General features: G+C 43.1%; 2 protein-coding genes across 11 annotated transcripts in view; one reads left to right on the forward strand and one right to left on the reverse strand.

Moving 5' to 3' along the window:
- Positions 1-13084, reverse strand: part of LOC130608085 (cytochrome P450 2C8-like) — a 219385-nt gene that overhangs the window by 181054 nt on the left and 25247 nt on the right. The window lies entirely within an intron of this gene.
- The window catches only part of TLL2 (tolloid like 2), a 93995-nt gene that overhangs the window by 69404 nt on the left and 11507 nt on the right, over positions 1-13084 (forward strand). For all 10 annotated transcript variants that reach the window (XM_057425725.1, XM_057425721.1, XM_057425724.1 and 7 more), the window contains 5 exons: positions 1965-2080; positions 4049-4151; positions 6849-6965; positions 10504-10649; positions 11591-11786. In XM_057425725.1, the coding sequence (XP_057281708.1) occupies positions 1965-2080; positions 4049-4151; positions 6849-6965; positions 10504-10649; positions 11591-11786 (678 nt within the window). The remainder of the gene's footprint in view (positions 1-1964; positions 2081-4048; positions 4152-6848; positions 6966-10503; positions 10650-11590; positions 11787-13084) is intronic.

The raw sequence follows: 13084 nt of genomic DNA on the forward strand, positions 1-13084 counted from the left end.
GCATAAGCATGGTGGGACTCAGCTTCTTTGAGATGTCTAACTGTTAAATAGGTAGCCTGCATTTCCTATTTGAGGATCCTAGGAGCATTCTGGGAGCTGGAATTATCCTAACAGATTTTGATGAAGATAATAAGGCAAGGCATCATTGCAAGAGGTAGAAAGGAAGAAAGTATACTTATTTTGCAAATGGCAGCCGGATTTGTTCTCTGATTCATGCGTGTTATCACTTTTTATAAGCATCTTTCTGCCCACCTGATGAATACAGACAGCATCACCTGCCAAGTATTTTGGGAGAGGTGGGAGGATCTTAGCTATTTCTGCAGAACTGAAACTCAGACTTGCTGTGCAATGCTCCTTTGCAGTTGCATAATGCAGGGGGAGCTGTCAGGCCTCAAAACTGCTTGAGAAGGAAGGAGCAATGTAAAGGTTTTGACCTTTCATTTATTTTCTTCATTCCTCTAGGGCAGGTGTGTGCATTTACCTGATAATTTTGCTAAGTCGTGCTCTTTTCAAGTAGTTTAAAATACCTTTGGCTTTCCTGACAGGAGTCACTTTTCCAGGTCCCATGCTGACCTGTGCTTTGAAATATGTACAAGTTGTTCCTTGGAGTGACTCCACCTTCCAGAGCACCCCTATGAGCTGCTTGGTTGGGCAAACCCCTTTTTTATGTCCCCACCTATTGTTCATCTGGTCTGCTCTGTCAAGCTGGGGATCAAACTGCTTCAGGGAAATTAAGAAATTCTGGCCTAGGTGACTCCCTCTTTCCTTTTTTGAAGATATTAAACTTTTTGAATGGGGCCAGTCTCTTTTCACCTCCAAATTCCAACCCACCCATCTAAATGTAATTATGGCTGAAAATTAGTGAGGGTGTGATAACATGAGGCAGAGGAATATCCTCTGGCATTTCCATGGGAAGGGGAGGTCCTTGTCGGATCTTTCAAAGCACTCCTGCTTAACAAGGGATTTTTGCGAGCTGCCTTACCATCACTGAGGGAACCAAGTTGCAGGTCAAGGGCAGCTTTGTAAGATCAGCTCATTAGGAAATTGGAAAAACAACTGGAAAGCAGATAAGCCAAGGTCCCTGCTCCTTGCAATAGGCATTTGCATGTGTCTAGTGAGCACTCTGAAGGAAATGGGAGCTTTGATATTTATGATCCTCCCACCTAGCCCATCAGCTGCTCTGCAGATGTAGATGGTCACTCCCTGTTCCAGCTCAATCCTTCTGGATCAGAGAGCAGGAACTACAGTAGTCACAGCTTTCCCACATGTTGGAAGCTGTGGTTCCCAAAAGGAGCATATGTGTATGCATATTACTTGCTTTCCAAAAGTCACTCTGGGATCTACATTTCATCAACTGCAGCAAGCCATAAAAACAGGAAGGTGGAGAGCAGAGTGAGCTGCAGTGCTCACATTTTATCCTGCACAGTATGACAGAAGGGTAGGTGCTGAACAGATGAAGCGTGAGGGCAGTGGGGCTTGCCCTGCTTTTGTTAGGATATTTTAGCCCTCCAGAAAGACACTTAACAATGGTAACTAAGGAGAACTTCATTGTGCAGCTTGTAATGAAGGCAAAACAGATTTGCTGGCAGCAGTCTTGGGGTTGCAAGGTGAAGTGGGATTGATATTTTGCATCTGATTTATGGATAAGATATTCCTCAGTAGGGTTGAAACCTGAAAGTGCTGGCATGTGGAAGGAAGATGAAGGAGGAAGGGTGTCTCTTTAAAAGCTGTTTCACCTGTGTCCTTGCACTGATCATCATCTATCCAGAGGATTCTGCCAAATTTCACATCACCCCTTTGGCAAGGTCTCATTTGGTCAGTGACTTTTGTCCAATACCATGAATGAGCATCCTTGGAGCATCAGCCACCAACCTGCACACAACCACGTGCAAATACTTTGGTAGCCTCTGATGTCTTTCAGAAAGTCACTCCTCGTTGCTGGTTTCTTCTTCCTCCTCCTGCAGCTTGTGGAGAGACTTTGCAGGACTCAACAGGGAATTTTTCAGCCCCTGGCTTTCCAAATGGCTACCCGTCCTATTCCCACTGTGTCTGGAGGATCTCAGTGACCCCAGGGGAGAAGGTAAGTGCCAAGCCAGCACAAGGTGTACTCTGTGCTTCCCTTGCATGTGGTTTTGCCTGTGATGATGGCTTTAGCAACTGCCAGTGATTTCCATCATGCCTGGAGTGCAGGGTTGGAGCCTGGAAAGGCTCCTGAGCAACACTGCTGTCCTTCCAGAGATAGGGTCAGGAATACATGGTCCTAAGGAGGAAAGAGGTACTGCTGGAGCACAGCCCCCCCACAGGTCTGGGTTGCATGTTGATCTCTGATCCTTCCTCTCTATTTGAGGCTGAACCCTGCATGGACATTGTGTGTCACCCACAGGTGACTGTCAGATGAGTTGGATAAAATGTGCCAGCAAGCTGGGGGCCCAAAGACAGCCTGAGGAGCTGTGACTGACATTAGTGGTCTGCCCCTGTCACACAGCATAATGTTCCTGTCAGAGGACTCCCGCTCTCCCCCTTGAAACACTGAGCCCCGCTGTGCATCAATCACCCACCCCGTCCACTTTCTTCCCAGCTCCTTTTGTTTTATTGATCTTCCTGTGGAAATGAAATCTTTCCTTAATCCACTAACACCAGCCCTTCAGGCCTTTCATGCCATACCAGCCTGCAAGAATGCACAGCCTGGCTTGGGAGCTGCTCAGCAGAGTGGCTTTGCTGAGGACCACCCTCGAGACACACTTAAGACTCAGACTTGAACAAAGAAGAGCAGAGCTCATTCATTTTGCAGCAGATATCTTGCTCTGGGACAGAGTTCTGTCTCCTGCAAGCCTGGTCCAATGCAGTGATGAGCTCCTACCATTCACTGCAGGGAGAGCTTCGCCAGGGGCAGAGGTGTCAAGAACTGTCCAGGTTTTGAGACTATGGAACTGGGATTTTTGCAATGTAAATGTTTCTGTAAATTCTCCCTTTGTCTCTCAGCTTCTTCAAAAGAGTTGTACGGGATAGGACCCAGCATCTAAATACTGAACCACTGATGTAAAAAAAAAAACAACAAAAAACAACAAACAAAAAACCCAAGTTCAGATTAAAAGATTAAATACTTCAATTTGTCTGTTTAATCAAATGCAGCATTTGGTACAAAGTAGCAGGATAGCACTGAGGCATTAGCTTGGGGCAGATACTGGGCTTGTAGTATTCATTTGCATAGAGCAGATGAATCTCTTTTTGCTGTCCTAAGTCAAAAAACTAAAGTGTGAACAAAATAAGCTAAAGTGTGAATAAAATAAGCAACACAGTTCCAGACTGCACTCTGCACATCCAGCCAGGGCTTTGAGGGAAAACATCTATTTTAATCTAATGAAGCAGACTGTAGATGTAAGTTAATAAATTCATCAAATCTTGCAAGGAAAAATGCCAGAAGTACACCCCATCAATGACTTCCATAAGCCCATAGAGAGGCCTATATTCCATGTTACAGAGGAAGGAGACCAAAGGGATAAAATTTTAATGCTAAGTTCTGCTCAGTTAATCCACCGAACACAATTGTATCATAATGATGGTGTGGGTGTAATTGTCAGAATGTGGAAACTTGTCAGCAAAATTAGCTATTTCTTACAAGTGTCATTTATATAAGGGTGGAGGCCCCAAACATCTGTGTTTTGGGTCTATGTGTTTCTCCATGATGTTCACATTAATCAAAACCAGTGATTCAAATTTTTATGAAAAAAAAAATCCCCAAACCAACTAAACCGGAACAAGTAGGGCTTTTTTAGTAATTTTAGTAACCGGGGAGCAGTGACTGTGAATTACAGGATGGATAGTTAAGTGCTGTCCACTGTCGTGTACTTTCATGGTTTCATTAAATTACTTTGAGAAGCATTTCTTTTTTTCAGGAAAGCTGATTAAAAAATCAGCAAACTGTCCAACTGTCTTTTCCTGTATACTCACTTAGGCAGCACTGTAGCAGAGGTCAAGCGCATAATCTGTAGGGTCTTCCCTTTAAAGTAGCTCCCTTCCCACAGAAGTGTATGCTCTCTCCTTTCAGATTATGTTAAACTTCACATCAATGGACCTATTTAAAAGTCGCCTTTGCTGGTATGATTATGTGGAGGTTCGTGATGGCTACTGGAGGAAGGCTCCATTGCTGGGTGAGTAGTTGCTTCATTTTAATTGCATTTTGTGTTCCTCTTGATGCTTAGGGGGTAGGTGGGGAAAATAAACAGAAACAAACTTTTCTTTACCTGGAAAGAGGTTCCACTGAGCCAATGTACTGGCCATCCATTAATGTCTCCATCCAGGATGTCGATGTGCTGTATTCACATCAAATGATCCCTGCTCCAGTTCCTTTGATAGCAGAGTCTTTATTCCTTCCTTTTGTGGCTTGAGAAGAGATGCAGAGAGGGTATGGCTTGGACTGAAAATGTGGTCTCTGGAGTTTTATTATTGGGTTTTCCAAAGACCAGGGTAGAACTGCCAGGCAGTCAGAATGAAGCAGCCATAGAGCTCCTGGCCCAAGCGCCTGCCATTATTTCTCAAGTATTGTGTTTACAAATACACAAGTAGTCTGTGCTTTGCGCCTCTGTACTTCTAGCAGGGAACTTGCCAGATCATGCCTAGGATGTCAAAGTGTGCAAGGGCCTTGCTCTACTCCTGCTCTCAAATGTAAAATGGTGCACTGCAAACAGCTCTTCCTGCCGGAAAGGAAGTAAATGATCAGGTTGTGTAGCATCACCAGTTGTGTTAGAGGTGCTATGCCCCATGCTGCAGCACAGGAGTAGGCTAGTCAGCATGGGGTCAGTAGGCTTAGGGAGGTCTGGGTGCTCTCCTTGGCCCCACTCAACATCCCAGCCCTGGTACCTGGTGAGGTGCTACGGCTGAAGCCATACTGCTTTCCAGAAGTTTCCATGGGCCTGACTTTCAGTGCAGAGTTGGAAGCTGGTTTTACTGTTTCCTGCCTGTTTCAGGGCTGGCAGCATGTATTGCTGTTTTCTGCCGTACATGCATCAGGTAACATTGTTCCAGCAGCTGCAACCTAGCTCCTCGTTATTTTTTCTGCTGAGTAATTTAAAGGTATTTCAGAAGGCAAGCACCTCCCTGTCCCCCAGTGCAGGTGGACCTACAAGTGTTCCCATCTGGAAGGAGACACTGCATGAGTGGCCATGGCTCCCGCAAGGGGCTGAGCCCATGAAATTAGCTCAGAAGAGGCAAACAGACGGCAGTTCAGCAGGGGGTGGGGAGGGGATTAGCGTGAATTGTGAAAGCACGGGCTTCTTGTGGGGAGAAAAAAATACATGTGCACTGCATATTTTCCCAGGGAAGTGTGTGAAAACTCAGCCTTTAAATGGTGTATAACTTTTTATGAATGGGCCTTTTATCACACTCTGAGGAGTTTGCTCATTCTTGTTCCTCATCTGCTTTTCCTCTCCTTGACACCCTTGTTAAACTCCAAGTCTAAATCCAGGAGGCAGTTGCTCAGTGACCCTAGAGAAAGGTGCTTTGCAGGGCTGATGTTTTTTGTTAGTATGCCCTTTGGGGGTGGAGATGGGAGATACTATTGGTACACTGCAGGGCTGTCACGCTGCCCCAGCAGTGCTGGGCATCTGGGGGATATAGCGGCTTAGAACTGAGTAGCCAAGTAAAGCTAAGATCCAAGATAATATTTGGATGGGTGACTTCATAAGAGAAAAAACTTGGTGGTGAAACTGCTGAAGAGAAACAAAGTTTGCAACTCACTTGTGGCCTGCCACAGAGGAATAGCTCTTGCATCCTTGAAGGTCATAGCCTTTGTGACCTGCCAGCCAGCAAGCTTTGAACTATCTGACACCTTATTCAGTGTAGGGAACCACCAGTGCAGCCTGCTAACGGGAACTAAGGCAGTGTCTTGCAGGTAAGGCATTAACCAGGTTTTTTGCCCAGTGGAGGTAAGCCTTTGCCTGGTGATGCAATGCCAGGATCCCTGTCACTGCTGTCCTGAGTAAATTCAACCTCGCAAGCTGCTCTCTGCCCCGTCAAATTCCCACTGGGGATTCAGTGGGACAGGGTGCCAAGGCCATGCTGAATTTCACATATAGCCCTGCTGATGTCAGCTGAAGTGAAGAACCACGTTTGCACTGAGTCCTCTCATTGCATACTTGGTTCTTGCTCTTTTTCTGTGAGGAGCTTCTGGCTGGAACTGCTACAGCTGAACCCAGGACAAACAGGTAGAGGAGCACCAAATCAGGGTTGTTAAGGTTGTCTGGGACAGCTGCAGCTGTTCTTCTTCAGGGCTCATTCTTGTTGGCAGGATTTGGGTATTTACCGGTGCTGGTGCCTGCCAGAGAGCTCAGATATGGGTGAATCATGGAGCAAAAGGGCTCTTGGTCTCTCTTGAAAGAGACTGAATGACTGTAGAGGTTTAACTGGGAAAAGGTGAGAGCAGAGGACAAGATAGACGGTGTTTTCTCATCAGCATGGCCACATCTCGCCTTTGGTTTGAGTTGGACAATTTTCTCTTAGTGCAAAATGCTGAAGGAATTTCCAGGGTCTAACGGGTGGAAAGGATGTTTCTTCATGTCACATCTCTAGAAGGACAAGGGATGGTTTCCTACTTTTATTGAATTAATAATTGAAGAGGATATGAATTAACTGGGGGGGGGTGGGGTGGTGGTGGTGGTGGTGTGGTGGTGGTGGTGTTGAAATGGGAACAGAAACTCATTTAAAAGCACAAGTGGTGGGAGGGAAAGGGTGTTTTACACAAGCACAGCTCCTTTAACCACAGCCTCTTTGCTTCCTGGAGCCACAGGTGCCTGCTATGCTGTGCTGTCCATCAGCCAGGAGATCTTGATCATCTCTTTCCTGCCTTCTAGGTAGATTTTGTGGTGACAAGATCCCTGAACCAGTAATTTCCACGGACAGCAGGCTGTGGATAGAGTTCCGGAGCAGCAGTAACATCCTGGGCAAAGGCTTCTTTGTGGTCTATGAAGGTACAGCCACTAGCTAGAAGTCTGTTGCATTGCACGGAGCAGCCAGAACAGGATGCAGGGGGTTATGGGATCAGCAGGAGTTCTGTGTCACTACATAATTAGATGTAGCCCTCACTCTTGTCTTTATGGGAATTGGCAGATTTTGCAGGCTGCTTCAGCAGACAAGGCATGGATCTTCCAATGAGATCATCACGTTTTGGGGAGGACAACAGGATGGCAGCATGGAGCTATAGATTCTGTTCATACACCACGTTCTGTTTCACGTAACCAGCCCCTGCAAGCAGCATTGCTGAGTATAGCAGGATTTCTTCCAGTAACTTAGTAGGCAAAATTCTGTTTCGGATCATGCATTTTATATTACTTAATGCAGCTTATTTTGTTGTGGGTTTTTTGGGTATTTTTTTAATTATCATTTATTTTTGTAATCTTTTTGGTTTTGCTTTGTTTTTTCTCAAATGCAAAGATTGTTCTTTGGCTTCTCCCTTGTATATTTTACTTACAGAAGATTAGAAATTAGCATATCGGATCTTCTGCAGGTCAGGTACTTTGGAAACTTGCATGGCATGGAATGCTGAAACCACTTCAGCAAAGCAATACTATCAAAGTCAGTAACAAATGAGTAACATCCCTTCTCCATATATGCTTATTTTTTTACAGTATTTTAATATATTACAAGCCTTTATGGTTCTCCAGGCAACAGGAATTTTCTTAGAAGTACCAGTGTTGGCCACAATATTGACTTTCACTGTATCAGTATCAACATTGCATTATCTTCTTTCTGCAGCCACAGAAACAAGCATGACACTGGAAGCCCAGTGCTCAAATGTCCAGTATACTCATGAATAATGATGCTAACAGAGGGAAGTGAAGAAAACATGGGACTGTTGGAGAAGTGCAAATAAAGCATATGAGGATTTCACAACAGTGTGGGGCTAACAAATCTGTTTCACAGGAGAAATATCTGGTTTCTACAGGAATTGTTGCCCCAGAGACAGAAGTAGCTTCCCTGATTATGGGTTTTTTTACATCTCTCCTGAGAAGCAGCTATTGCCTGAACCATGTGGTTTGTAACACCCCTTTTATGGCAGTTTGTTGGAGGAATTAGAAGTGATCAAACTAGCTTGTCTCTAATAGACTGATATATTTTGGGGTTTTGTGTTGGTGGGCTTGTCAGATTAATTCTTACAGGGGGTTATTCCCCAGTGATACCTGCTCCAACTTTAGAAGAAAAAGAAAAACAAAAGGCAAGGTGAGGAATGCTTTGGGGAAGCAACTTCTCTGTTCTTCACCATGGATGTTAATATGGCATCATGCTTCATATTGTTAAATGGTATCAGAAGAAAATAAATATTACCTTGCTTGCATACCAGAGTCACTATGCAAGTTTTCTTTTCTCTTGATAATTTTCTGTATTTCCTGTTGATTAGTAAATGACCCCTAGAGGCTTAGTAAATATGAGCTATACTTGCTTCACTTAACTTTTGAGGAGAGCAAATGAAAGCAGAATGTGCATCTTGTGGTCAAACTTCCCTTTGACTCTTCACATTTTTCTAGCTCTTCAAGACTCTGGCTTTTTATTGTAACCCTTTCCTGCAATAAGCTTCCAATTGGAAAGGTATGAAATCTATGGCTAAGCCTCAGAGCAAGCAGAGAGTATGACTGGCAGAAGCCAGCTTTTACCACAGAACCAGTGACAGTCCATTGTATAATTCTTAACTCAGCCTCCTCATGACAGAGCAGCAGGTAGTGAGATTATCAGCACCTCTCTCCATAATTCATTTGCTGAAATTGGAGAGTTTCCAAAAATCCTTAATCCCTGTTGACCTCCAGTGCAAACTCTGGCAATGGCTGGTTTCTTTCCTCTGTTGTGACTTCTGTGTCTTGGCAACAAAGGTAACTTTTATTTTCAGGAGGGATTGTGCTTAAATGTTTAATTTTTAACAATTTTTGTTCAAAACCTCTCTGCATTACTGTTAGTTCCTCTTTTTCTTTTGAACTTTTCTCCCTCACATACTAGAAGGCAAAAGCATGGTTTAGCACTTTGTTTCTCTGTGCTCTGCTTTACTTAGAGTGCATGTAAATGCTTGTACATCTGAACACTGCTGGGAGTTCTGTGGCTGAGGACTGATTTTTGGATATGGATTCCTCCAGGTCTTGGCCCTAAAGTTTCCAATAAATGGGAGGAAAGAGACAGAAGTATGTAGCCACTTGATGGTAAAATTATTTGATACTAAATGATAGTGTAGTGAAAATGTCCTCATAGTTCAGTTGTTCCTTTTCTTTCATGAGATTCAAGATGGGAAGATACTGGTGGTTTTGCCCTACAGCAATGCTAGCAGCCCTGAATTTGTCATCGTTATTGTCTTCTGAGGCTCTATCAGCAGATGTTCTTTCCATTTTACAGTAATGCTCTTCCAGTATACTTTGGAGCTCAGCTAAATTTCAGTATGAACTATGGCAGTGGTAGAGAATATACTGTTTGCTGGCTGACAGTTTTACGGGGAGAAAGTTCTCTTAAGGTTTACTCAGAGGTTCTATATAGCACCACTTCTAGATCTGAATATATGAATTTCAACTTCAAACTATATTATGCTTTGCAGCTGAATTTTGGGTGCAACTATTTGGTGGTGCCTTAGTACTGATTCTGTAGGAAAGAAGTTATCACTGCATTAGTGAATCAGTGCTTTTAACTAGGCTACAGTTAAGCATTAGCAGCTTATAAGGCAAAACCAAGGCAATGTTACCCAATACAAGCAATTTCCAGGACAGTACAGTGAGACCCAAATCTGAATACAGTGTCTTGTGGGGAGACTCCAAGAGTGAAGATGGTTGATGTCTGGCAGGTGTCATTGCAGTGCCATCTCTCTTGTACCTACTGTCAGTGTGTTTTGTTTGCTTGACTAGCCAGTGTTTGCTTGCACAGCCAAAACATACATATGCCTTCTGTAGACATGCATTTTGTGCATCATGGGTTAACACAAGTTTTAGCCTGTGGTCTTACTTTCATTTGTTACAGGCTTGCAGACAATTATGCTGAACTGCTATTGTCTTTGAGGTCTCTGCTAGTTTTGTATTAAGCTAGATTATATTAAACTTTCTGTTCTTGTCTTTAAACTTACTCATCCTTATATTTAGCAACAACCTTAATTTTTCATACACAGCAGTCAGCCTGGTGGTCTCCTGGTGAACAGCGGAACTCATGCTTGCTAATGTTGCCATCTTGTGGCTGGATTAGATTTGCAACTGATTTTTTTGGTTTGTTGTTTTTTTTTTGCCATTTTTCCGTGGTCTTTATTGCTCGCAGCAGGTTTTAAGCAGTTATTAAGGTGACCAGCAGTGTGAAACGTGAAAAATCATAAAAATTCTCTGTCCCAGTGAGCTCACCTTCTACGGCGGTTGGCACAGAAAGACAGGAAACACTGTCAGTAGGACAAAATGCTAGATTTGTAAAAACTTCCATGACTTGTATGCTGCCTTTGTGTAACAAGCGGTATTGACACAGATTTGACCAAGGTTTTGCTACTTGTTTTTTATGAAGCTATTTGTGGTGGAGAAATTCACAAAGATGCTGGCCAGATCCAATCGCCCAATTACCCAGATGACTACAGACCTTCCAAAGAGTGCATCTGGAAGATCACGGTTTCTGAGGGTTTTCACATAGGAATCACATTCCAAGCCTTTGAGGTGAGAAATGTAATTTTATATTATAATGTGAATATTATTTTGCCTCTGTAGATACTTTAAAATGAAGAAGAAAATTTTAAAAGTTTAAAAAAAAAAAAGCACCTCTTTTGAGTCCTTCATAACATAATTTCTTCTCACCAGAAGTTTGCTCATTTTGAAGCCAAGTTTTAAATATGAGTTTTCAAAAACTGTTACTCTCGACAGAAAGAATTAGAAGGGGCACAAAACTGTAGATGATGCTAAGTAAGAACTCATGAGTCCTTAAATTTTCAGCCTGGTCAAATGAAATTGAATGGTCACAATCCAGGTGTCACTAGGGCTTGGCAGATTGCAGGATTTTTGTGACTCTCCAAGGAAACATCATGTTCCCAGATGGCAGACAGGCTTTGAAAAGCTAAAAAAAGCTTTTCTCCTACTACTTATAGAATCTCTTACACTTTTAGCTAGGTGTCCAGTGATGTGTTTCTGGCTACAGATGTATATGTAAGTCACAGATAGGAACGGCCAGGACCTGGATAAAACCCATCAACCCCATAGACTCTTGTGGCTTGTGTACTTGTACTGTGCTTGTCCTGGAAAAAGCTGACACCACCACCTCCTAGCTGTGACCCCACAGCTATTTCTTTAACTTTTTTTTTTTATAGTTGTTCTGCTCTGTTCCTTCCATCTTCCCATGGAAAAGCAGCTTGTAGATAGTCATGGACTGGGCTTCACCAAAAGGAAGCCATGAAAATAGCAGTAGAACTGAGATGTGCCCAGGCTTGAATGCAGTTTCCACTGCTGGAGAGCTCAATGGCAGCAGTGAGGCGAGTATGTAGTTGTGACCAGTTGTTTGGGATGCTTGTTTGGAGCTGATCACTGGCCAAAGTCAAACTGGGTAGCTAGCCTAACTCAGAGCACTCATACTAGTGAACTACCATCATACCCTTTTCCTATTGCAGATTGAATGGCATGATGCATGTTCTTATGACTACCTGGAGATCCGAGATGGCCTAACTGAATACAGCCCACTGCTTGGTCACTTCTGTGGCTATGAGAAGCCAGAAGATATCAAATCCAGTTCAAATAAAGTATGGATGAAGTTTGCATCTGATGCAACCATCAATAAAGCAGGTTTTGCAGCAAATTTCTTTAAAGGTACACGATCTATTACCTCACAATGTCAAAATTTGGGACCATTCATCCCTTAATCTACTGTCATCTCAAAGTGATCAGTTACCATTGTATCTACTTGTAGTTAAGAACTGTTAGACTTTCCTGTACAATCACCAATACCAAGTTGATATACAAATGGTTTTGTGAGTATAGAGAGGTTTGATGCTGAGGCATGAATACCACCTCCTTGATTAAGGCAGAATGAAAGAGTGCTGTGTCAGTACCAGCACAGGCACTGATGCCTTGTGTTGCACTGCTGGACAGAATGTAACCTCCACTTAACCCATGCTAGGGCACATTTTCAAAGAAAGTACTGGTACTGGGTGCGCAGTGTTCAAACAACTCTCTGCTAAGTTGTATTCCAAAGGAAACCTCCGGAGAGAAGGTGAATTTGAATGCAAGTAAAATCCCAGGGAAAATTTCTGAGTGCTTTAGGAGACACATGTGTTCCTGACCTGAGATCCTCTTCAGAAAGATGTAAATAAGACTAAGATTTTTCTTAAGAGCTAGACCCAAGACATGGTCCTTTACCAGCATCCTGTTGAGCTGAATAGAAGCAAGAACCAAATATCTAAGCCCTTGGGAAAATGCCTGCCGAGCTCCTGCAAGGTAGATACTCATGTTTCTCTTGGGTTCAGTGACAGTTTTACAGAAATAATAGCTGCAATGCCAATATTTGGATTGCACAAGTCCTTTATTTATTCCTACTTTAACTTCTGTCTCATGTTAAGGGTGTCATGGTCCATTTGGATCTCTCAAATTTACAGGACAATGTACTCTGTGAAATAAACATCATTTCATGAGCCTGTTAGGAAATACAACAAACACAGCAGGGCTCAACCCCTTTTGCTTGGAGTAGTCTATCATGGGAATTCACTTATTCACTTACTCCAGTTATAAGGTTTCATAATTTATGGCCTGTAGTTCCTAATCCATGTACTTATGCACAAAAGAAAAGAATTAGTTAAAGAAAGTTTGAGAGATCCAAATGGACCGTGACAAAGGGCAATTGCAAGATCACTGGCAAATACTGTGGTATTTAATTTCAGACTCTGAACAATGTTCACAGTGCCTAGACATCCTTGTTTAAATTTCTCATGTTCCATAAAGACACAGAATACTTCTTCCTAAAGACATTTTGGCTTCTTTCAGGAGCTGAAAGCAGTGCAGACTGACTAGCAGAGATGTCTTCCAGGGATTAGTACTAAATGGAGACTTTCTGGCCTGCAGCAAGTCATTCTCTAGAATCTGAGCTCCTCCTGCAAATTTGTAGGGGAACA

The sequence above is a fragment of the Pezoporus wallicus genome, unplaced genomic scaffold (genome assembly GCF_028554395.1).
Source record: "Pezoporus wallicus isolate ANWC-B61680 ecotype Strahan unplaced genomic scaffold, APGP_CSIRO_Pwel_v1 contig_7892, whole genome shotgun sequence".
NCBI classification, from domain to species: domain Eukaryota; kingdom Metazoa; phylum Chordata; class Aves; order Psittaciformes; family Psittacidae; genus Pezoporus; species Pezoporus wallicus.